Raw genomic sequence first — 23709 nt, 5'->3', positions numbered from 1 at the left:
TTTACTGAGTAACATTTTTTGACACTTCACTACTGTCATCAGTAGAAAAAAAAATGCTGCGTTTACACGGAAAAACGCAGCTAAAAAAAGAATTATTTTAAGAAATATGTTATCGCATAACTTACAAAAGTGATTTTTTTTAGAAGCAATGAGTATGCATTAAACTTGAGTGTGAAAAACTTTGATACCAGCGTTGTTTTTTTTCTATTTCATGAAATTAAAACGGGCTAAGGACAAAGCGTGAAGTTTTATTTACTAAAACCTTCTGTCACAACATTGCTTGGCTGTCAAAGCTTGTGCTATGACCAATCTGTTATCTCAAACTGCGAGATAGGCCTGTAAAATTTAGCTTTCTTGTGGACAAAGCTAAACAAATTCTTTTTGGCTTACTTAAAACATTCCTGCCAGTGTAAGATAGTTTCTAAAATAAACTGCTCGAATTTATCCAGCAGTTCCTATCGCCTTTTCCTAGCATAAACTTTCTTTTTATTTTTGAAATAAGTTAGAACGAAGACTTGCGAAACAACACGTCAGACGATTTATATATACTGCACAAGAGATTCCTGATAACTTCGATTGTTAACCATAAGTACTTAAAACAAGACTATTACATCTGTGAAATGCTGCGTACCAAATTCGCTTCACCTAACAAAAAAAGTATAGCTGTACATGGAAACTAACCGTAATGGTTAGGTTAAGCATTACGTGCATGGTCAACAGGTTGAATAACATACTAATTTCTTCCTTTGCCGCAATTTTTCAAGATCGTATTTATTTGTGCAGTATATACTTCTGATGTGTAAAATTTTGATGTTTATGGAAAATTAACACAGGAAATAAGATGGATGATAAGTTTGTATTTTGAATTCCGCGCAAATCTACACGAGGGGACCCTCAAATTACGAGTCGAGCGCCTTGACCATCTGGCCATACTAGGCCTAGTTTGGTTTGTTTTGTTTTGAATGCAAACCTACACGAGGACTACCTGCGCTATCCGTCCCTAATTTATCAGTGTACTAGACTAGAGGGAAGGCAGCTAGCCATCACCCCAACCGCCAACTCTTGGGCTGCTCTTTTACCAACGAATAGTGGAACTGACTGTAACATTATAACGCCCCCACGGCTGAAAGGGCGAACATATTTGCTGTGACGGGAATTCGAACCCGCGACCCTCGGATTACGAGTCAAATGCCTTAACCACCTGGCCATGTTAGGCCTAGAAGGAAGGTATGAAAGAGGTTTAAGAAAATAATACTTGAACACTAGAACACCAATTGAGATAGAAAAGTGAGTTTCGTATATTAAGTATAAAGAAAACAGCTTAAAGATAGAAGCAATTATAAAGATAATGACGTATGTGTACTCCATATTTTGTTGTTTTTAAGAAAATAAAAATGTGTTTGTATTTCGCGTTTTGTACGCGTTTATGTTCTTTCTAAATTAACGACTGGTGAAGTGTTTCACATTTTGTATTATTTTTTAAGATAATGGTTTGTACTGTATATTTCACATTTTATATTCCGTTTTAAGATAGTGACTGGTAAAGTATTTCACATTTTATATTCTTTTCTCAAGATAACGACTCATAATGCATTTCAAATTTTGTGTTTCTCTTCACATTTGAGATTTAAAAATACAGGCTGAGGCTAAATCAGAATAATTCCTTGCAACACTGAAACTCTTCATTTACGTGTTAGAAAATGTATTTAAAAACTCTTTTATAGCTAAAAACACTTCCCCAGTCAAATACCAAGAAGAAATAAAATCATTTTCTATATACGTGGGTAAAGTAACGTGAAAAATAACGAATTTCTGTGACCAGTAAACTCTAAGTTTATTTCTAATAACTACAGACAACAACAACAAATTAGACTACATAACTCAGCTTCAACTATGCATTGGCATAGCTAAAAAGACGCAGCATGTCTGTTCTGTTAATATTGCTGTACATATAACTGGTTGGAAGAGACGATATATTTGCATAACCCGTAACAACCCTAATGGTTACAAGGCGTTGCGTTACAAAACAAAGAATGATGACACAGGTACATAACATAATTGATAATATAGACTTGTCAGGAAAAAATACACACTAATATTTACTCTCACTTTATCTAATTATATATGCAGAATTCTCTTTTCATATAACACAGAGAATCGTTTTAATAAAGGATATATTTTTACTGCTGTCTCGAGATTTACGACAAATATTTAAATAATACTTTAAGACTCGTGTTTAGGTGTTAGGTTAATTGTTCTTTGTGCGTCATATGCAAAGCTTTTAAGGGGAAAAAATGTCATTGTGTACTTTTACAACCCACCTAGTGGCGTGCGTAGGCCTATCAAGGACTGGACAAAATAATATTTGTCATCTCCCTCCAAAAACACAGATTAATCCTTTTAATGTTATGTAAGTAAAAACAAATCATTATGTTACAATATGAATAAATTAACACCATGTTTCCTATCATTCCGTGTAATATTATGGCGAGTATAGCGGTGAAGGCTGGAAACCACTACTTATTGACTCGTAGGAGACGTCAAAGATTGCCGTGCCAGCTCTGTTCCCAGGGGAATCTTTCTCAAGTTACAACTTTGTATAAAGCTTCCCCATCGTTCCCAAAAAATGTTAATTTTGTGTATCTAACGAGAGGCTCTACACGAGTTAGGTATCATCAGATATTAACTTAAAAAGTTTTCGTTCTATATATTTCACAAGTGAATTTCTTATAAGTTGAGCTTGGTGAAGTCCGGTGGTAGCTAGATCGTTTTGATGAGCATATTTCACCTACCTGCGGCCTGGCATGGCCAAGCGCGTAAGGCGTGCGACTCGTAATCCGAGGGTCGCGGGTTCGCGCCCGCGTCGCGCTAAACATGCTCGCCCTCCCAGTCGTGGGGGTGTATAATGTGACGGTCAATCCCACTATTCGTTGGTAAAAGAGTAGCCCAAGAGTTGGCGGTGGGTGGTGATGACTAGCTGCCTTCCCTCTAGTCTTACACTGCTAAATTAGGGACGGCTAGCACAAATAGCCCTCGAGTAGCTTTGTGCGAAATTCCAAAACAAACAAAACAAAATTCACCTACCTTGCTTTGTTTGGTTGTTTCTTAGCGAAAATCTATACAAACGGCAATCTACGCAGGAATCTAACCCCAGATTTTAGCGTTGTAAGTCTATAAACTTATCATTGGACCACTAGGGGACTATTTCCTTTAAGGCGTCTATATATATATGTATGTATGTATGCCGTGTAGATATGGCCTTTTTACTTTTTACTTTCACTTTTTACTGATACACTTGATACATAAGATATATGGATGGGTAGGGACTTACGGGCCACCCTGTATGTAATTTCTTTTAAATTGTTTGATTTGACAGTTTTGCACCCAAATATATTCTAATTTTACCTATGTTGTAGGGTTTGGGTGACACTGGTATCGATGAAAGGTTCATTTATTTAACCACTATAATATTTTGACTTTTTAACGAGTTAGTTCTTGTTTCACTTGTTTTGTGATATTGAATGAAACCCATATCTGGTTATGTCGAAATAATGGAAAACAATTTATTCTAAGCGTTTGTTTAATGTTCTTAGCTTGTACTTTAAAAATGTTCTGATTTCTTGATATTTTAAACGTTCTGTGTAATAAGGTTTTAACCACATTTTCTTTAAAGATTAAAGATGTGAAACTTTCAATGTGTGGATAGTCTCATGTAAGTGACTTTATGTTACACTTCAGTAATTAGTATACCCTTACTTTAAACAGTCAGATTTACAGTTTGGTTACAGCCTTCTCGTAACGTTTTAGTCCTGTTTATTTCAAGAGACATATTGATGACACTTTTCGTGACGTTTAACATTGTTGTCATAGTATGTCCGTTAATATACAGTCTTAAAATGTCAACATATCTCTTGTAATACATATCCTTAAATTGCCTTAAAACGTCTAGGACAAGAGACAGTAATCAGACTGTATCGTCAACACATGCCTTATAATACATAGGCTTAAAACGTTCAAGACAAGTTTCTAACCAAACTATGTTGTCAACATTTCTCCTGTAATACATAGGTGTAAAACGTTCAGGACAGGACTGTGACTAAACGTTTTTCATGGAAATATAGGAAAGGGTTAAGAACGTCAGGGTCAAGGCTGTAGCTGGAGCCATTTCATCGATTTATTCAAAGGTTTTACTGTTAACAAAAATCGTTACTGTTTTGTTATAATATACAAAAGTGTTTTAAAAAGGTTTTTATTATACTCTTTAAAATTTTATTTTCAAGAAATATAAGAACAGAACAAATATCGATTATATTGTTTAGATGTTGTTGTTTTGAATTAAGCACAAAGCTACACAATGGACTATCTGTGATCTGCCCATCACGGGTATCGAAACCAGATTTTTAGCGTTGTAAGTCTGCAGTCACACCGCTGAGACACTGGGGAGCTATATTGTTTAGGAGTATATTTGTAAACAAATACTCGGTACCATAACTAGCACAGAAAAAAAATCATACTTAAACTGTTTGAAGCTATTGACAAGTTTAAAAGTATTTTAACAAAGTATTTTTATATTTTCTATTTTGTACAAACTCTTAAAAATAGGGTGTCCAAAATATTGTTAATAGTTGATTATAGGTGCTTACATGTTGAAACAACTGATCGACCTGGACGTACCTGTTCATGAACCTTAGAGAGTCCATATAAAACATCATAAGTAAATCATGTGACACATTTTTATAATTATTAAGTTCTGTGGGATGTTTTTGCACAGTACGAGGTGTCGCGAGACAGTCTTTTATGAGTTCGTGTTTCCGCGAGGTGGAGTTTCACGGGTGTATAGCCCACGGGAATATCATTACAACAGAGGAGTGTGTGTGTGTGTGTGTTTTCTTATAGCAAAGCCACATTGGGCTATCTGCTGAGTCCACCGAGGGGAATCGAACCCTTGATTTTAGCGTTGTAAGTCCGTAGACTTACCGCTGTACCAGCGGGGGACTACAACAGAGGAAGATACGCTCTTCCATGTCGTCCAGTTTTTACACAGTAAAATTAGTTTAAAAGCTGGTTTACTGCGAATAACTTCGGTTTCAACTTCTTTCATTTTGATAACTTTCATTTCCATCTGTACACCATCTGCGCATGTTTAACATGCATTTCAATCTATGCAGTAACATTATTCATACGTGTGTATGTCTTGTGCAACTGCTACATTTATTTGTTTTCCATTATTCTAAGGAAGTTCTGTTTATCGGAGCAGTTTCAATTTTAAAGTAATCAAGTAACAACGAGAAAGACCGATACAACTCAACCGGATGGTTTCTTTTTATCTCAGGCTAGAAGGTAGTCTGTGTTTTTGTGCTATCCAAATAGCTTAAAATGCTTTCAAGTACAGATTTGATGTGTTACGTATATCTTGCTGTTATACATGAGCCACTGCTCTCAAATTTGATAAATTGCGAAGTCACGAGCGCTAAGATTAAATATAGAATTGTTTTATCGTCCAGTCATATTAATTCTCACGACCTTTGTAAACTGTGTTACTTACATTCAACAGTACAAGAATGAGGTTCCTATTCTTAGTGTTTTTATCGTCTAACAGTATTGGTTCCCATGCACGACTTATAACCTTTCAGTTACATTGGAGGAAATCTTTACTCTTAGTGGATGAAGAAGAAATGTTTATTTTCGTAAGAAGCCCCTCCTCTTTATGATAATGGTAAACTAAGAGCTTATAGTGCTGAAATAACTTTGGACTCGATCCTCACGGTTGGCACAACCCAACCAATTCATTTTTCCTGACGGTAAATGAACAAATTTAGCAAGAAAGTGATTTAGTCCTCTACATTGAGACATTAAACATTTCAAGAAAAACTTCTAAATTCAAACTGAGAGAAATGGGATTAACAGTTTCTTTTGGAGATCAAAGCCCGCCAAATTGATCTTTTATGAAACGTATTCAATCTCATGTCTGGCAACTGCTTCTCACTTACAAAAGTAGTATTTTCGTAAAGTCGCTCTACACTGTCGTTCACACATCATAACACTTCATTAAATTTATTCTACGTGTCTGTTTACAGTTCGTAGAATTTCTCATAAATGTAAATGTGATGCTTCCTTAAAGTAATTCTATATAGCCATTTAGACATTACAGTACTGACCAAAATTGGTTCTTTATATTCATGTACAGTTCATAGTATTTCCCAAAATCAGTTCTACAAAGAGTTTACAGAAGTAACACTTACAAAACACAAGTTTATAAAGCTGTTTACAAAGGGTAGCACTTCTCAAATGTGACAATTTTTGTTATAGTAAATTCTTAATGTAATTTTATAAGATTATTTACATATTGCATAGTTTCCCATACTTGTTTCTATATAGTCGTTTACAGGTCGTAGCACTTCTCATAAACGATCTTATATCGCTGTAGTACTTCCTTAAGGTAATTCTGGTGATGACTAGCTGCCTTCCCTCTTGACTTACACTGCTAAATTAAGGAGGGCTAGCGCAGGTAGCCCTCGTGTAGCTTTGCGCGAAATTCAGAAAACAAGCAAAACTTTTCGTAATTATGCAGTTTTTACATGAAATACCTGAATATAGTATCAATGGTACGTTAATCACAAACTGAGAACTGCTGTTCTAATAGAAACTGATAAAAATATATTTAAAAAAGAAACTTGTAAGTCAATTCAATTCGGAAACCACAGTTTTCAAAACGTGTAAAGAAACAATTGCGACATTTATTTCTAAATAATTTATATTAAAGCAACGCAAACGTACACACGTGTAAGTGTGCGTAGTGGAAGACAGCTGGTTTAACGCCCGCCTACCCTAAGCCCACTTCAAGCACAAATATATGTACATTAAGTTACGTCTCGTTGTAGTAAACTGAAGTTGTAGATTGGCACGTGCAACTAACTTTACGTAAATATCGAGACTTGACGAAGCACTCACAAATGGTAGCTGACTTTATGAAAATCCGATGTTGACGTCTTCTTAAGACAAAATGGAAAAAAAATGCCTCGAGAGCAGCATTGAATATATGGTGGCTCTAACACTTTCTAATGTTAAATATCTGTATTTGAACGCATTGGTCAGCGTTACTATGTAAAATGAAAATCATAATAATATGTTTTTATTTGTTATGTTACATCAAACTAGATTGTGAAAAGGTGAACAGCGACAAGATGATAAGATACCAAAAATCCGATTGATATATTGGCATAAATTATGTCAGAATGTATTCAGAAACTGAAAATAATATAATAAGAAGCAAATATTTCAAACAATTGGCTCATTTCGAAATAGTAAATGTGTTTATTATTATTATCAAAAGGTCCAAAGTTCAAGTTTTTACGACTGGTATGATAATTTCCAAAGGTCCATCGAAGACAAATAGATTAAATTTTAAACCTAAACGATACATGAGTTAAACGACCATGTCAGCGACTCCCAGTGTTCAAGTGCAGCCGTCCGTAGCTTGGACGACTGACCCGTCAGCAACATGTGCTCCCACAAGTGGCTATGTGATTTTTTTGAACCGAATAGGGAAATTAATGGTCATTTTTTTTAAAACGCGCCTGCAGTTGAAAGTGCGAAGCGTGCTCAGAGGAATCACGGCTGGAGCCTTGGACCCTTAGATTCGCAGCTCAACACTCTAACAACTAGGCCTAGCCAAATTCCCATCTAAAACAATAAACGTTTAACTTTATATAAAGTACACATAATTTAATTATTCTTAATTTTCAACGGTGTACGATTTTAAAAAGTAGGAAAAAATACTTGTTATAAATTTACTAGCAGATCAGCTATTTTTAAGACTGTGGAAGTTTACTATTTCAACCTAAAATTCGTGTTAGTTTACGGTTGGAATATAAATTGCACTTAATTTCAGCATTAATTGTAATATTAGTTACTTTAATCAGCACTTTCAAAATTAATTACATAGGGACGTAATAAATTAGAACGAGAAAACTGGGAAGGAGCTCAGTGTACCAGAAATTCTCCATGATACTGAACTGAACACGCGAGTTCGAATATCATTAGAACTTAATTTCACTTTTAAACAAAAAAAAATCTATACTTATATTCAAGTTCACCAAGCTGTTTGCAAGAGATACATTTTCGCAGTCAAAACTAGTAAATGTACCTAAATATCGTGGTAATTACAAATGGCTAGAGCTCCCAATTCGTAATTTGAGATGGCGCGCGTTCAATTCCCTATCTCACTAAACACGTTCGCCCTTTCAGCCGTGGGGGCGTTATAACAGTTGCCTTCCCTACAATCACGTACTGCTAAATTAGGGACGACTATGGCAGTATCCTTCGTGTAGCTTTGCGTGAAATTCAACAAAAGAAACAAAAATTACAAATCACAACTGGAAAGACAAAACACGATACATATCGTACGAATAAGATGGCAAAATGTCCTGGAATTTCGGCCACGTTTTAGTGGTCAATAACATCCATAAAATGTACTATTATTATCGTAAAACATTTAATCAACATTCTTTTTTTTAACGTTTCACTAGTTTGAGTTACCGAAGATTATTTTCATCCCTTATTCCTGCGAAACGTTACTTGTTGGCTGGATTCCACTGTTTTTTTTTTTGTACCAACAAAATTTTCGCTCCGGTTGGTTTGTACGTACCTCAGTGTACGGTGAATATTATATTTGGACAAGAAGAGTCTACGAAACTATGACGTAACTAGCTATAAATAAATTATTTAAACAAAATAAAATGTGTGAAAAATATTTTGGCATCTGAAATATTCTATCTCTGGAAATATTTTACTAATTACAATAAGTTAGACGGTTTATTATACTGATAAGAATTCTACAAATATGAGGAAAAAAGTGAAATAATAAATCGAAGTCGCTGTGAAACTTAATACTTAGTTTATCATCTACTTGTTTCTAAAATTCTTAAAAAGTTATTTTCCTTGCAAAGCTGTATGTTGGACGTTTTGTGTTGTACCCGTTGCAGGTATCGATACCCGACAGTGTTATAAGCCCTTAGGCTTGCCGTTGAATCAACGAGAAGTTACACACAGAGATTAGGAAAGGCTTAAGCAATAGATTCACAAGGTTTGACTAAGAGGAGGAAATTAGCCATGTGCTAACTTAACTGTGTATTAAATCATTCTGTATTATTGAAATTATTCGTATACGAATAGTGTTGTTTTTTACTGGGAGGGAGGTTGTAGACATAGGTGGTTTTACTTCTTGAGCAAACTGGGCAATTGTCTATAAAGTAATTTACAATTTACACCATTTCCCAAAAATGTTCTATATAGTCATTTATAGATCGAGCACATTAAACAAACATGACAATATAGAGATATATCATTACTCTTAAATTGTTCATCGTTCATAGCACTTCCCAAGCATGATTATATATAGCTATAACACCTATACTCGTTTACAGTTCGTAACACTTCCTGAAAGTCTACAAAGTCATTTACAATTCATACCACTTTCTAAACGTGTTTCTATACAAACATTTACTAATCGCAGCACGTTAAACAAACATGATTATATATAGTTGTAACATTACTCTAAAATCATTCTAGTTCGTCGTTTACAGTTTACACCACTTCTCTAAATTTTTCTATATAGTCATTTACAGTTCGTAGTACTTTCTACAACGTATTCTATATAGTCATTTACAGTTCGTAGTACTTTCTACAACGTATTCTATATAGTCATTTACAGTTCGTAGTACTTTCTACAACGTATTCTATATAGTCATTTACAGTTCGTAGTACTTTCTACAACGTATTCTATATAGTCATTTACAGTTCGTAGTACTTTCTACAACGTATTCTATATAGTCATTTACAGTTCGTAGTACTTTCAACAACGTATTCTATATAGTCATTTAGAGTTCGTAGTACTTTCTACAACGTATTCTATATAGTCATTTACAGTTCGTAGTACTTTCTACAACGTATTCTATATAGTCATTTACAGTTCGTAGTACTTTCTACAACGTATTCTATATAGTCATTTACAGTTCGTAGTACTTTCTACAACGTATTCTATATAGTCATTTACAGTTCGTAGTACTTTCTACAACGTATTCTATATAGTCATTTAGAGTTCGTAGTACTTTCTACAACGTATTCTATATAGTCATTTACAGTTCGTAGTACTTTCTACAACGTATTCTATATAGTCATTTACAGTTCGTAGTACTTTCTACAATGTATTCTATATAGTCATTTACAGTTCGTAGTACTTTCTACAACGTATTCTATATAGTCATTTACAGTTCGTAGTACTTTCTACAACGTATTCTATATAGTCATTTACAGTTCGTAGTACTTTCTACAACGTATTCTATATAGTCATTTACAGTTCGTAGTACTTTCTACAACGTATTCTATATAGTCATTTATAGTTCGTATCATTTTCCAAAAATACTTCTACAAAGCTTTCACGGAAGTAGTATTTCCTATTTCCCAAAAATGACTTTGAAAATCTGTTTACAGATCCTGGCACTTCTAAAACTAATTCTATAAAGTCGTTTATCATACATAGAACTTGTGTGTGTAAATGGAGTTGTAGAACTTCTCTATAAAGTCATTCACTATGATATTTTACAGTTTGTAGTACTTTTTTAAAATTAGTTCTGTAAAATCTTTTCCTGAAACTGGTTCTGTATACTCAATAATTGTAGATTATTTATAGATAGTGGCAATTCCAAAGAATGGTCCTACAAATTTCTTTACAATTCGTAGTATTTTTCAAAAGTGACTCTATATAACCGTAGCGCTTCTTTAAAGTGATTCTATATAGTCATTTACAGTTTGTAACGCTTCTTAAATAAACTCCAAATAAACGTTGTTTGTCGTCTTCATTTAAAATGTTTCTATAATTTAGTTTACATTTCAACCATTTTCCAAAATTCATTCAACAAAAACTACATTTCACAACACTTCTCACAAATGATCCCACACTGTAACTTACAAATCACAGCACTTCCAAATAGTGCTTCTATGCAGTCATTTAAAATTCCTAGCATTCTTCCACGTGTTTTCTAGGTCTTTTAAATTTTGTAGTACCTTTCCTAAAGTGGTTCTAGTCTTTTCTACATTTCTTTTCGTTTGTATATGTTATATTTAAATTCTATGTCTTCTGAATAACATCAACTGTCCTTAAGAAAAAAAAAATATTTCGAAATTTCTTATATTGTCGGTATTGAAAGTCTTGAAAGTGAGTTGATTTTTAGTTCTGAGGTTAATAAGTATCAGGCATATTATTAAAGTTTGGTAATATATGCTAGAAGTCATGCAAATGGAGAAGATTAGTTGTTAGTAATTAAATAGATCAGTTTGAGATGTAGAAAGTTGATTAAGTTGATATACGATTACACGTTCGAAAATGAACAAAAACTTGGCTTGTTAAAATCTCGCCAACAGCAAAATTATCGAACTGATGATTTCATGACTATTATCTAAATTTGATATTGATCAAAATTAATGTTATTTCCAGTTGTCTTGTAGTTAAGCTAAAACTTACATTTCGTTAAATGCTACTATAAAACTGTGTTCACTAAAGTGCATTCTACTCTTACTAATATAATTTTTATTAGAAGTAAATTTTAATAATAAGCATAATCTAAAGAAAGACAAATATTTCTTATTAGAGGTTCTATGAAAGGTAATACATAGAGACATTACATTTGTATTACAAAAGTAACATGAATATTCATACTTAACATTACCATTCTGGACATTGTCCTTATCACCATCCATGTCGCACGTGTCGTTGTTTGTTTTGGCAGGTGATACGCCGGAAGGCATTACTACCACTGACGTAGTGGGTCTTGATCCCACAAACGATGATTCCATCCACATCACATGCTCTGGAGAGAAAGAGCTTTGGTTTTGGTCGGTGTAAGAGGAAGAATGTGGTTCACTGGGACTAGTGTCTTTCTCTGATTCTTTATGAACGATAGAACCCCCACTGCAAATACTTTGAATTTGAATATACGAAAATGTGTCATCCTCGCGGTTACCTTCACGCAGGCTTTCGAACTTATCATGAACATTTTGATTAAAGGACGGCGTGAAAGTATCCAGTTCTTCCAAAGTCATTTCACTTTCTTCCCGGTAACCGTTCAAATCATTTTTCCGTTTCTCACTATTCTCTTGTGGAAGTCTAATGTTCACAACCTGGGGATCATCATTCTCTTGATGAAGTTTAGAGCTCACAACCTGGGGATCATCATTCTCTTGATGAAGTATAGAGCTCACAACCTGGGGATCATCATTCTCTTGATGAAGTCTAGAGCTCACAACCTGGTGATCATCATTCTCTTGATGAAGTCTAGAGCTCACAACCTGGGGATCATCATTCTCTTGATGAAGTCTAGAGCTCACAACCTGGGAATCATCATTCTCTTGATGAAGTCTAGAGCTCACAACCTGGGGGTCATCATTCTCTTGATGAAGTCTAGAGCTCACAACCTGGGAATCATAATTCTCTTGTTGAGGTATAGAGCTCACAACCTGGGGATCATCATTCTCTTGTTGAAGTCCAGAGCTCACAGCCTGGGGTCCAAAATGCGTTGTAACAACTTTAAGATTTTCATTTTTTTCCTTTTCGTTTAGATAAGCAGATTCAGAATGATCTGTTTCATTGTTAACAGAACATTTCCAAAGTGAATTATGATTTATAGGGATTTGTTGTGACAAAGAAATATCTTTCTCTTGTGAATGTTTGTGCTTGCTATACTCTTTGTAAGAGTTCTTTCTGATTGAATTATCAGTAATAAACCCTTGGTAAAGTGAGCTGCTAGGGTCACTTACAGACGTAGATGCACAAATGGGTTCGCTACTTTTTGCTAGAGAGTCGTAAAGACGTATTAAAGAACTTTGGAAAAGGGAGTCATTTTCATCTGCGCTTCTTAACTGGTGGTGGTGGAGAGAATTACTGTCAGTTGATTCTGAGTAATTCTGACTCACTTTTCTAATGTAAGAGGAAGAAAGAGAAGCTTCCTCGAATGAGCCATTTCGGCTATTTCTCGCCTCCGTGTCACCTGTAGGGTGATTCGTCGGGGGAGGGGCCTGCTCTGGCCTCGAGTTATGATTTGTTTGTTCCATAACGTCGGGAGAATAACTATACTGACTCAGTCGTTCGTTATAGTTTGTAAGGAAGTTACTTTTCTCCAAGTTTTTTACTGTTTGAACATGTGGAGAACTCTGTGTCTTGGACTCGTCCATTAAATGGCGAGAAGCTATATAACCTTCTCCTAGGATCCGACCAGGCGATACAGGTCGGCTGGTGGTTAGTGGAGTTGATGGAGCTGGAGAAGGCGCTCTTGAAAGATTGCTGCTAGGAGATAGGCTAGCTGCTGCTCTCCACCCCAAGTAAGGTTGTCTGAAAGAGCGATAGCCTGACAACCCTGATACAGGAGCGCTAGATAAGCGAGGACTACTCCACCTGGACCATGAGTCCGCAGGAGACGCTGAATCTGTACCAACTCCTGTCAGACTTTCTCGTGACGATCGAAATGAACCCATACAACGCCAGTCAGCATTGTTCATTCGATCAGGGGTTGTCAGATTTCTACCAGAAAAACTGGTGGATGCTAGACTAGAAGAAGATGGGGTTCTCGATCCCAGTCCCTCCCACCGTGGACGTTGTGCTCCCTCGCTTCTTTTCAAAATAATTCGTTCCTGTGATCGTTTGCTCCAAGGAGAACTTCTGTACCATTCTGGGAGGTTCAAGTTTTGTAAAGACCGTTCTATGCGCAATTCGTGCTCAGATTTGGGTTTATTTGTATTCAAGGTATTTTCCGGAGGTAAAGCTGCGAGCCTATTGTCATCATCCAACAGAAAGTCCATGCTTCGAGCTCTTGAGTTGTCTTCCATGCCACTAGTAAAATGTATTTGGTCCTGATCGCCCAATGTAAGCATGCTGCGAGCGTGAGACTCGTTATCTGTATTATTTTTTTGGCTCGAACTATCAATATCTGTTTCACACACTTGTCTGCACTCCAGTGTGTCGATATCTGTCTCCAAGTAGCCCAAGCTCTTACTTCTTCTTCTCAGTGTTTTCTCCAACTCGCATCGCTCTTTATATTGAGCCAATTTCTCTTTATAAGAAGGCCAGGCGACATTTGGGTCACCTGTGTGCCGATGAGACTCGGAACTATTGCGTTCTGCGCTACTTTCTTGCTGATTTGGACCTTTAGAAGCTAGAATTCGATCAATATGTCTCCTGCTGCTGCGTGCTGATCTTTCTAGAGCCACGAGATCCGGAGTGCTCCCTCTAAGTCGGGCTCTCTCCACTTCAGTAGAACGTCGGAAAGATTTAAATCTTTCTTTATTGAGATCTTGGCTTACGTTATCAGACACAATCCCTTCATTGATCTGAACAGAGTCTAAAAACTGTTTACGCGCAACAGCAATACGACCCCTTATTCCAGAGTGCAATCTATCACATTCAACGTTCTGAAGATGTGGTGGCAATGGCGGCTTTGTAGCATTGCCTTTTGTTGCAGATTTGAAACCAGTAATACGCTCGATTCTATCAGCAGAACCCTCTTGGGTTGATGGTGACGAAAGAAGAGATAGAGATGCTATATTTCGTGGTTTCTGACACTCAGCGACAGGTTTCAATTTCAAAGAGGAATTAAAGTTTCTTTCGACTTTATTTTTTGAGCCGTTGAAACCCTGTCTTCCCTGGATTTTAGGATGTGCCGATGTTAAGCTGTCGGAAATGTAATTATGAGACGACAAGGGAAAAGAAAGTTTTTTCTCTGCATGAATTAATGAAGGGTATTCAGGGGTAACACTTCTTCCATACCTATTTTCTAGACAAGATAATTTATTTTCGTCCTCCTTAGATCTTCGGGTTTGTGAATGTATTTTTATTGCACTTCTTTCATTACAGGGTGGTTTTGGTTTTTCTTGAGGTGCGACAAAGTTTAGATTAGTAAGTTCAGTTTCATTTACCATTACACATTTGTTCTCTGGTTCACAAGTTAAAGACACAATATTGACATTATCAAGTTCGCCTTTGTCAGTTGGAATCACAATTGTCACAGCCTTGGGACGACCAACTTCGCCACCATACTTCCACGTGGTAACATCAGACGTCTTATTGATGTTGCTAGGCAACAATAATCGATTGTTTACACCCGCTAACGTCACAGTTGAGTCGGTATTAATAGGAATGAGACCACTATGTTTAAACGACGAACCTTCTGTTACCAAATCCGGCGGTCGAACCTGTCGTGCTTTGCCAATGGTTAGCAAATGAGCTGGTTTTGGCGGTGGTTCTGGTTTAGTCAGTCCACTTGGAAGTTTTACTGTAGATTTAGTAAAAGAAGGGATGACGGACGCATGAACTTGAAGAACTTGTCTTCCAACCAATATTGGCTCTTGGGCTAACTCCTCTTCACGTTCGATGGGCTTCGCTACGTTAGCCATTTTTAGGGATGAAAATTCACGATATTTTGGTTGTTTTATTTGTAGCTGGTTATCCTTGATAGACTTTGATGGTGTTTCACCAAAACTACAATCTCTTCCTACATTATCAGTATCAGAACATAAGTACTTATCAGTCATATTGTTACTACTATATTGTAAATGCTTTAGATTATTACCTTTCTTTTCCTTGACGAATTCCCTTGAAATTCCTTGTTTTGTGTTCACATCCCCTTTACTCGGATTCGCACATCCACAAGGAGTTTGGAAAGGCAACACTGGCTCAGAAAGACTCCTGCGAAGATATTTAAAACAATGGAAATTGCTGATAACTAGAAAAGAATCATCAAAGCTCGCATTCCGTAACTTAGTGACCTTTTGGCAAGACGAACCACACAACTCCTCTGTTTTACTATTAACTGTGAACACAACGTTAGAAATGTCCGGTAAGGAATATGCCAGAAGGTTGTTCTTAATCAAAATATGGCTTGGAACATTTGCACACGTTACTCCTCGAGGTGCGACGCGAGTTAGAGACTGTCGAGGTTTGTCAGTTTCAACAGAGGTGCTGGTTGAAACAGTTTTGGCATCGGTAGTCACTTTATCGACCAAACAGTCTCTTTGTGAACTTGAAGTTTTGGAGCAAGAAGTGATGGTTCTTGTCAATGGATAATCACATTTCTTCCAGTCATTTGATTCATCTCTAGTACTTTTTCTCAAAGTTCTACTTGTAGGCCGAGCGCCTTTAGCTACTGGTGTATACTTTCCTGGCTTCCCTTCAACTGGGCTTGGCTCTAAGTCCTCCCTTTCAGCAGCACAAAGACGTCCCAGATTTAGAAACACATCTGTGCTATTCTCTACACGGTCAGAAACGAGTTCTTCCGAAGACCACGCGTTCCTTGCCAAAGGGGGGAAATCACGCAGCAGAGGTTCGGATTCACACTCAACGCTAGTAGGGTCATGAAGGTCACTCTGATACTGTAAGGATCGTGTTTCAACACCCTCGCTTACATCCTCTAAATTAATTTTGTAGTTATCGTGAATCGCACGAGATGGCGCCACATATTGCGCTACTTCACGGCTTACTTCGCTGGGTACAATCGTTAAATCATCCCTTTTACGTTGTTTGCCTTCGTCACCGAGAAGACGATGTGATTGTATTGACTCACTGTCCACATAATTTAATTTTTTTCGATCTATGTGACATCCGTCAATAAACGTTTTAAAAGCAGAGCCAGTTTCACTTAAGTATAAATGAGGATTTCTCAAATATTTTTTAGTGTGATGATATCTATGATCATCACTCGTTAGCGACTGAGATTCCACTGATCCTTGGGAAAGTTCTTTTGGTTTTTCATCATCTCTTAAAGCACTGTTATTACAACGTGTATTTGTATTTTTACTATTATGATTGGTTTCCTGGTCTGAGATTCCTAAAAGTAATTTACTTGACATACCACCGTATTCCTTCTCTTCATAATGAGGAGTAAAAGTCACACATGATGCTAAGACATGCTTACGTTTAAATAATGTGTCACCCACACTTACCGAATTTTGGTTCACTGACCTATCGGATCTAACTGATACGTCCAGAGGTGAACATACATTTCTCGTTTCTTCACGTTCTTGCTGACTGCTCATGGTGGTGCACTCTATCGGTGAAATTAGTTGGTGTTCACTGCTTCTTATCTTGTCTTGTTTCTCTGTCCTTAAACATTTACTTTCTTCATCATCTATTCTTTGATCATATTGCAGAGGATTAAGATGTCGAAAAGATTCAATTTTAGGGTTCTCAGAGTCATGTCTTCCTCGCTCGAGCAACATGCTTAGTGGATGTAGACCTTGTTCTTCATATTTACTTTCATCCTGAGTTGTTTCCTCATTGTCTACTCTGTGCGATTCTCCTATTTTTGTGTTTTCTATCGCACTTCGTTCCATTGTTTCACTAATTCTCCTCGTTTTGTTTTTACTTTTCTTTGACTGATTGGATATTATCTCAGATTCTCCGAAAGCACGACAAATTACCGATTCAGTGATGTCATTCTTACCTTTTGTGTCGTTGTTGTTTTCGAATGTTAAAATGTCGTTCAGTTCTGTATTTTCTTGTTCACTTAAAAATTTTGAACTCGGTCCGTAGCTCTTGATTTGGTAGGGTTTCATCCATTGCTCAACTTGAAGCGATGTGCTTTGTTGACTACAGTTTGAGGGTGGAACGTTATTCGAACTGAACTCTTCTCCACTCACTTTCAGGTTTTTTGAGTGAAGCAGACATTCAGGGACTGACCGCGTCTCAGTTGAACAAGTGTCTGTCTTTTGTGAATCGATACCACAGCTTTTAGCTCTACCATCAGTAAGTGATGCATAGGAGAATGCACGATCAGTTGACCATTTGTCTACGCGCTGGTGAATATCTGTGACCGTAAATTTAATATTGGAGTCGTCCTGCTCATAACTACGTTGCTGATCAGAAAAACCCACGTTTCTTCCCCAAGCAACTTCAACACTAAACTCTGTATCGTTTTCATGCACGTTACATGTGTGATCTATGAAGCGTTCCTTATATGGCGCTTGCGTGGTTTGCTCGATCAATAGTCCATCAGTAGAAGTTTGTCTTAGTAAGACTTCCTGAAATGGCAGACACCTGTTTCCAGGCGCGTTTTCAATAGCACGTGCCTCACTATGAACACATAGTTTCTTGTCATTCTTGTGCATACTGAACAATTCTCTTAAACAACTAGTTGCTCCTGACACTGGAGTATCACAAGGGTTTAGAGCCAAATCCGTAACGGTACCCGAGTCACAGTCGTAACTAACAACTTTCCTTTCAGGATCAGTTGTGTTCAGGTTTAAATTTTCTTGATCTTTTCTTACTTGCGAGAAAGAATTATTGACAGACATTTTTATTATTTTGCTACAATTATCGTATTCGGATTGAAATACCTTATTTTTCACATAGTCTTTTGGCTCTTTATTACTCGAGTAAGTCTTACATCTCTTTCCCTCGTCGTTTTGTTCTATTAGTTTAACGTCATGAATTTTTTTTACTTCATCTTTGAGGCAGACATCTTGTTCGGGAACTGAAACACTCGTATCAGGATTTCTTTCATTCACGACATTTGTAAATATCATTTTAGCGAAATATTCCCTAGCGTCGGAAAAACAACCTTCATTCGTGCACTCAAATGTTACATCGCTGTCAAGAAATCTAATACCTTCAGTTACATTCTTGGATTCCTGATTAGATTTAATCTGTTGAACATCTAAAACGTCTTTATACTTTTCGAAATGTAATAAGTTATCATTGTCCTCGATCTGGCAAAGACTGTTTTGTAATTTGATATCAAAACAATCTTCCGTAAAAAATTCATGATTCCACCAATCACAGTACTCACCAGCACTAACCTCTCTTCCTTCTAGAATCAGGAATCCTTCCAATGATCTTGCAAAGTTGGAGTCGTTAGAGTAATTCACTTGTTTTGCATTCTTCCTATAGTGTGAAAAGCTTTCCTTTTTCAATAGTTCAGGAGAACCCAATCTTCTTGAATTAAGTTCTTTTCCATCGCTGGAAGCTGAGATGAAAGTTTTACTGCGGCAATTACGAGTTTTATCTGACGGTAGTTTATGATTGTAGTTTTGTAAAACACGTTCGTGGTTGTTTGCACAAGTTCGAAGATTATCCGATAGAGTCTCACAGCTCTGTTTTTTCACAGTAGCAGAATAATCTGGTACACAAACCAGGGAATTGGTAACAGCTGTCTTTGAGAACGTAGTCTTATTATCTGGTCCCAAGAACAGGTTATTGTCATCGTCTTCTGTTTCACGGTCTATCTGATCTCTCTCTTTAACACTTGATGTCGCTTCGTGAGGGTCATTATTTTGAAACAAATGAAGATAATTTAAATTCATCATGGCATCCGTGGAACTATGTGCACCTAGGGTATTTTCGTGGTTTTCAATGTCTTCGAAGGAAAATTCAGCGAGGACTGCACGTTCTAGGGAAGAAAACTCCGAGAGATCTGATCCGTCGTCATCTGACATATCTGAGACACTTTCATCTTCATCCTCACTTTGACCAGTTATAGAAGTGCTCGAAATACAGTTAAGTTTGACAGTTCTATCGTCATCACTGCCTTCTCTTATCCGTTGCTGAACACTTTGACAGGCTGGTGATAATCCCCATTGTTGTTCGTGGTTTTGGTAACCACTGTATAAACATGTTTTTTTTTGTGACAGAGGAATATCCACGATTTCTACAACATCCTTCCTGTTTGGCTTAGAAACATTACGGTCTTTGCATGACAGATCTAGTAAAGTATGGTCATAATTTAAATCAGAACTACTATTTGTTTTCGATTCTCCATAGCTAAGAGACCAAATCTCGTCACTCTGACTTTTCAAGTCTTCTGACGTTTCTTCCTCAATTGTCTCCAGAAATCTATACCCTCCAAACTCGTCATAATCAGCTAAATCGCTCAAGCAGTCTGATTGCTTGTGAACGTATAGCATGATTAGGTTGGGGTCTTCGACTCCGTAAGTTATCATCTCACCATCAATATGTGCTGTACGTGGATCGTCCTGGTCTTGATAATAAATGTTATCCCAAGAAAATAGTTCTTCCTTTTCGGGGATTACTTGAAGGAGAGTCGAGTTCAAACACTTTTCATCGAATGTCGTCATAGCGTGTACATGGAACGAACTACCACTAAGTTCACCTGTTCGTGAACACGCACAACCTATGCACGAGGAAAAGCCGATACCCGCAGTTCACAGCGCTGTCCTCAGGACCACGTGCGAAACGTTTGTCTTGCCTACAACAGCACTGAAACTCGCCGACCAATCAATAGCTACTTCAAGATGCCTTGCGGTACTTAGTGGAACTGATTATTTCCCGTAAACATGGCTTTTCTAGTTCACTTTCCCGACAATTAAACAAAAACTGGCGGATTTCCACAAGTGTTATTTATCAATAACCGACTCTCTGTCCCCCGAAACAGATGGCTAGCGATCCAGCTGTTGTCCAAGTAAAAAACGTCTTGAATTCACTTACACAGCCTACAAAACCAGTATTCATTCATAAACATATTTGTCGTTTACCTGTACGATGGTTACCATACTTACGTGGATTCGTTAACAATACAGAGTCAACACACCCATCCAATAACACAGAAACCATAAATATATGCAGCTTTATCGTATTAATGAGCGTAGTTACACCCTGGAAAGAAATACTGTTTAGTATTCTTACTATAAAGGCGTAAACCTTGAGGAACTAACTGAGTTTTATGTTATCCGGCTATGTTATAAACTCGCCCTTTCGTATTAGGGCGGTATTCAACAAGAAACGCGCAAGGCTAAATGATAGGTGGCAACTAGGTTGAATTTCTGATACAACGTTGACAACAACGGTTTGTTTTATTTTGTTATAGGTCCTTGACTCTCAGCTTCGTACGTCTTATTCAACGTTTCTTGTTTCGCTTCGATAATGCCAGTTCCACCACATGCTATACATGGCCGCTTCCAAAACGACAGCTTGTCACGTTTTTCATTCCAATTGCTCTTTGACCTTAAAGAAATAACAGAATAATATAGCGATATTTTCCTTTGTGTTATTGTTGCTTTTCGCAGAATTCTCAACTCTTCATTGGATATTGTAAACTTATTTTACGATCAATTACTTAATCACAAAATATTTAACCAAAGCAACGACTTTATAATGAAATATATTAAGTAAAAAGTCATTTTAATTGGTTATTCATTGCCTTCTCGAATTTTAAAGCTGTTAGTATGTGACAGTTGATGACGACCTGGGGTTTCGTTGTTGGTTCCTGTCACGTGAAAAAAAAATCTCACATTACAGTGTTTCAAATGTTTTTGTCGCGAAACAGCTAGGTGTCTAGCAGCTAGAACGAGGTAAATCGGAGCAAGAAATATATAGTCCATTCTGGATTTTGAATCTCGACATAGAAAAACTTCGTCACTCATTACGTTACCTTCCAACTTTAAATACCATTTTATGGTGACATAAGTAGAGAAGCATGTGGTCAGACAGCCAAAGTAAGTAAAACACTTTTTGAGTAGTTCAATGTAAAAAACAAACAAACTTAAATCATGCAAAACTTTACAAAGGTGATAGATTGTACTTTGTTATCGATGAACGTGACCTACAAACCTAAACAGTGTTTGCCTTAATAGAAAAACGAACCTTTTATCTCATATAGTTTCAAGACAGGGACAAAGCTAATAAAATGACTTTTTTTCTTCGAAAGCAGAAAATAAACACAGAAAACGTATTTCGAGAAACTCTTATGCCTTCGTTTATTACAGCATTCAATAACCTAAACGTTTTTATCTAAAAACAGCAGGGCGACTTTAAGTGCTCTTAACAAACGAATTATATGAGACGTCAACACGAAAGGTTTTCGCACGATAATGACAATACATAGACGAAAACTAACTATGGAATATATATATATATATATATATTACGATTATATTAAACACGTTATATCTATCAATATAAACAACACCATTTGTTTTAATGATAGGAAACTGTTCCTAACGGTAAACATATCGGTGAGTTTCTTCAAAGTTAAACATAATACACTGTAGTCAAGTTTGAACTGTTACAAATAAACTAGTTCATTCAGAGTAGACGCTACCGACAGACTTAATGAATTTGACTGTTACAGTCAAAATGGAATTAATCTCTGCACACTAATACTTGTGTATTACATATATTGTTTGAGTATAGTCAAGATGAAACCATTCTACATACACAGTGACTATGTCCTACATACATCGTATGATCACTAGTATACACTAAGAGTTGTTTTTACATTTTTTTTAGAATATCTTATCACCAGGGAAATAGACTTATTACTCTTGTTCTATAGTAGGTTGAATTCGTCATATTAAAACGATTTTGAATATGCAAATTTAAAAAAATCAACTGACAGCCATATACCATGAAACGGAATGTATCAGAACCATATTTTGATTATTTGGCGTTTCTTGTGATGCTACCGAAAACTGGCCTCTGTTCGGAAGGCAATGTAACAGCTCCTTCTGATGCAAAACATTCATAACTCAGTTCATGAAGATATGTTCAGATCTAGGACTTAGAATTTCTTAAACGTGAATATCCCTTATAATTAGTGGCTTTGGAACATAAAGAAATATATTTCAAGGCTGTAGACGTTATTGCAGAATGATAACGTACCTCTTATTACGCTCCAGTAACTTTCCGACAACTCACCTATCCAAATTATTTTTCTTCAAGCAAAATAAAGTTATTCTTCAATGTTTTTATAGATTTGTATGATCATAAAAGTACACACAAGACATAAAATTTGCACACCTCCGAGAGAATTTCCCATTACGTTACATTAAAAACAAAGTATGTTCCTTACTGTGATAGCAACTTGGAATCATTATCAGGAAACGCATACGTCACCGACCATCCGACCATTGCATTTAGTAAGGGAATCGTTATCATATTGATATCTCATATGTTCAGTCAGCGCGACCGTTTCTTTCAATCACATGCACGATTAAGCTGAGATTCTTTCAAGGATGACCCGTGAGTACATATCTCACGAGGAGAATCCCAGGTGAATCGTGGGAAATGGTCATTATTTCCTACACAGGACTCGTACTAATAAACCGAGTCTCTTGCTGGCTTTAGATGTTCTTAGCTGTAACTTGTCTTCTAACTCTGTTATATAGACGAATAATAACCGGTTGGGCGCAAGGTAAAGTTTTGACAAAGTGACTCCTCCAGAAGACTATGACCTCCCAGGGTTTGCACTTGACCAGTCAACTATGACTATAGGATATGGAAATAAACGGTCGTTTCTAGTAACAGATGACAAGGTCTTGCTATAGAAGGGATTATTTTTCTTTATCTAGAATTTAAATAGTGATTCTCGAGCTATTTTCAGTAGAATTTCTGACAGCATAATTTTACCAAAGTTCTAATTAATATACTTTTCTAGGTGACTATATGTAAAACACGCACAGGCTTATTTCCTTACTTTAATATATTTACATATTTGTGTTGACGGTCTTGCAAACATTTTTGGTAGGTAATGGTAAATGTAATAAAAAATAACTGATAAACTGTACCTTCATGTTGTAAGTTGTATGTGTGTGTGTGTTTTCATATAGCAAAGCCACATTGGGCTATCTGCTGAGTTCATAGAGGGGAAACTGTAAGTTGTAAAATATTAGTTTGTATTTTTACTTTATTTATTAGCTGAATGTAGAACGATC

The 23709-nt window shown here is 36.5% G+C and overlaps 1 protein-coding gene across 4 annotated transcripts in view; it reads right to left on the bottom strand.

The window, feature by feature from the left end:
* Window positions 1-22793, bottom strand: part of LOC143230841 (uncharacterized) — a 65544-nt gene extending 42751 nt beyond the window's left edge. Inside the window, exons 1-2 of one of the 4 annotated variants that reach the window (XM_076465079.1) lie at window positions 22658-22793; window positions 11727-21001 (exon numbers count right to left, since the gene is read on the bottom strand). In XM_076465079.1, coding sequence (XP_076321194.1) covers window positions 11727-20115 — 8389 coding nt within the window. In that variant the 5' untranslated portion in view covers window positions 20116-21001; window positions 22658-22793. The remainder of the gene's footprint in view (window positions 1-11726; window positions 21002-22657) is intronic. The other 3 variants (XM_076465080.1, XM_076465082.1, XM_076465083.1) reach the window with 3 other exon arrangements.
* Window positions 22794-23709: the final 916 nt, after the last annotated feature.

Source organism: Tachypleus tridentatus, chromosome 10 (genome assembly GCF_004210375.1).
Source record: "Tachypleus tridentatus isolate NWPU-2018 chromosome 10, ASM421037v1, whole genome shotgun sequence".
In the NCBI taxonomy this organism is placed as follows: Eukaryota; Metazoa; Arthropoda; class Merostomata; order Xiphosura; family Limulidae; genus Tachypleus; species Tachypleus tridentatus.
Note: the sequence above shows the minus strand (reverse complement) of the source record. Positions and strands in the feature narration are given on the sequence as shown.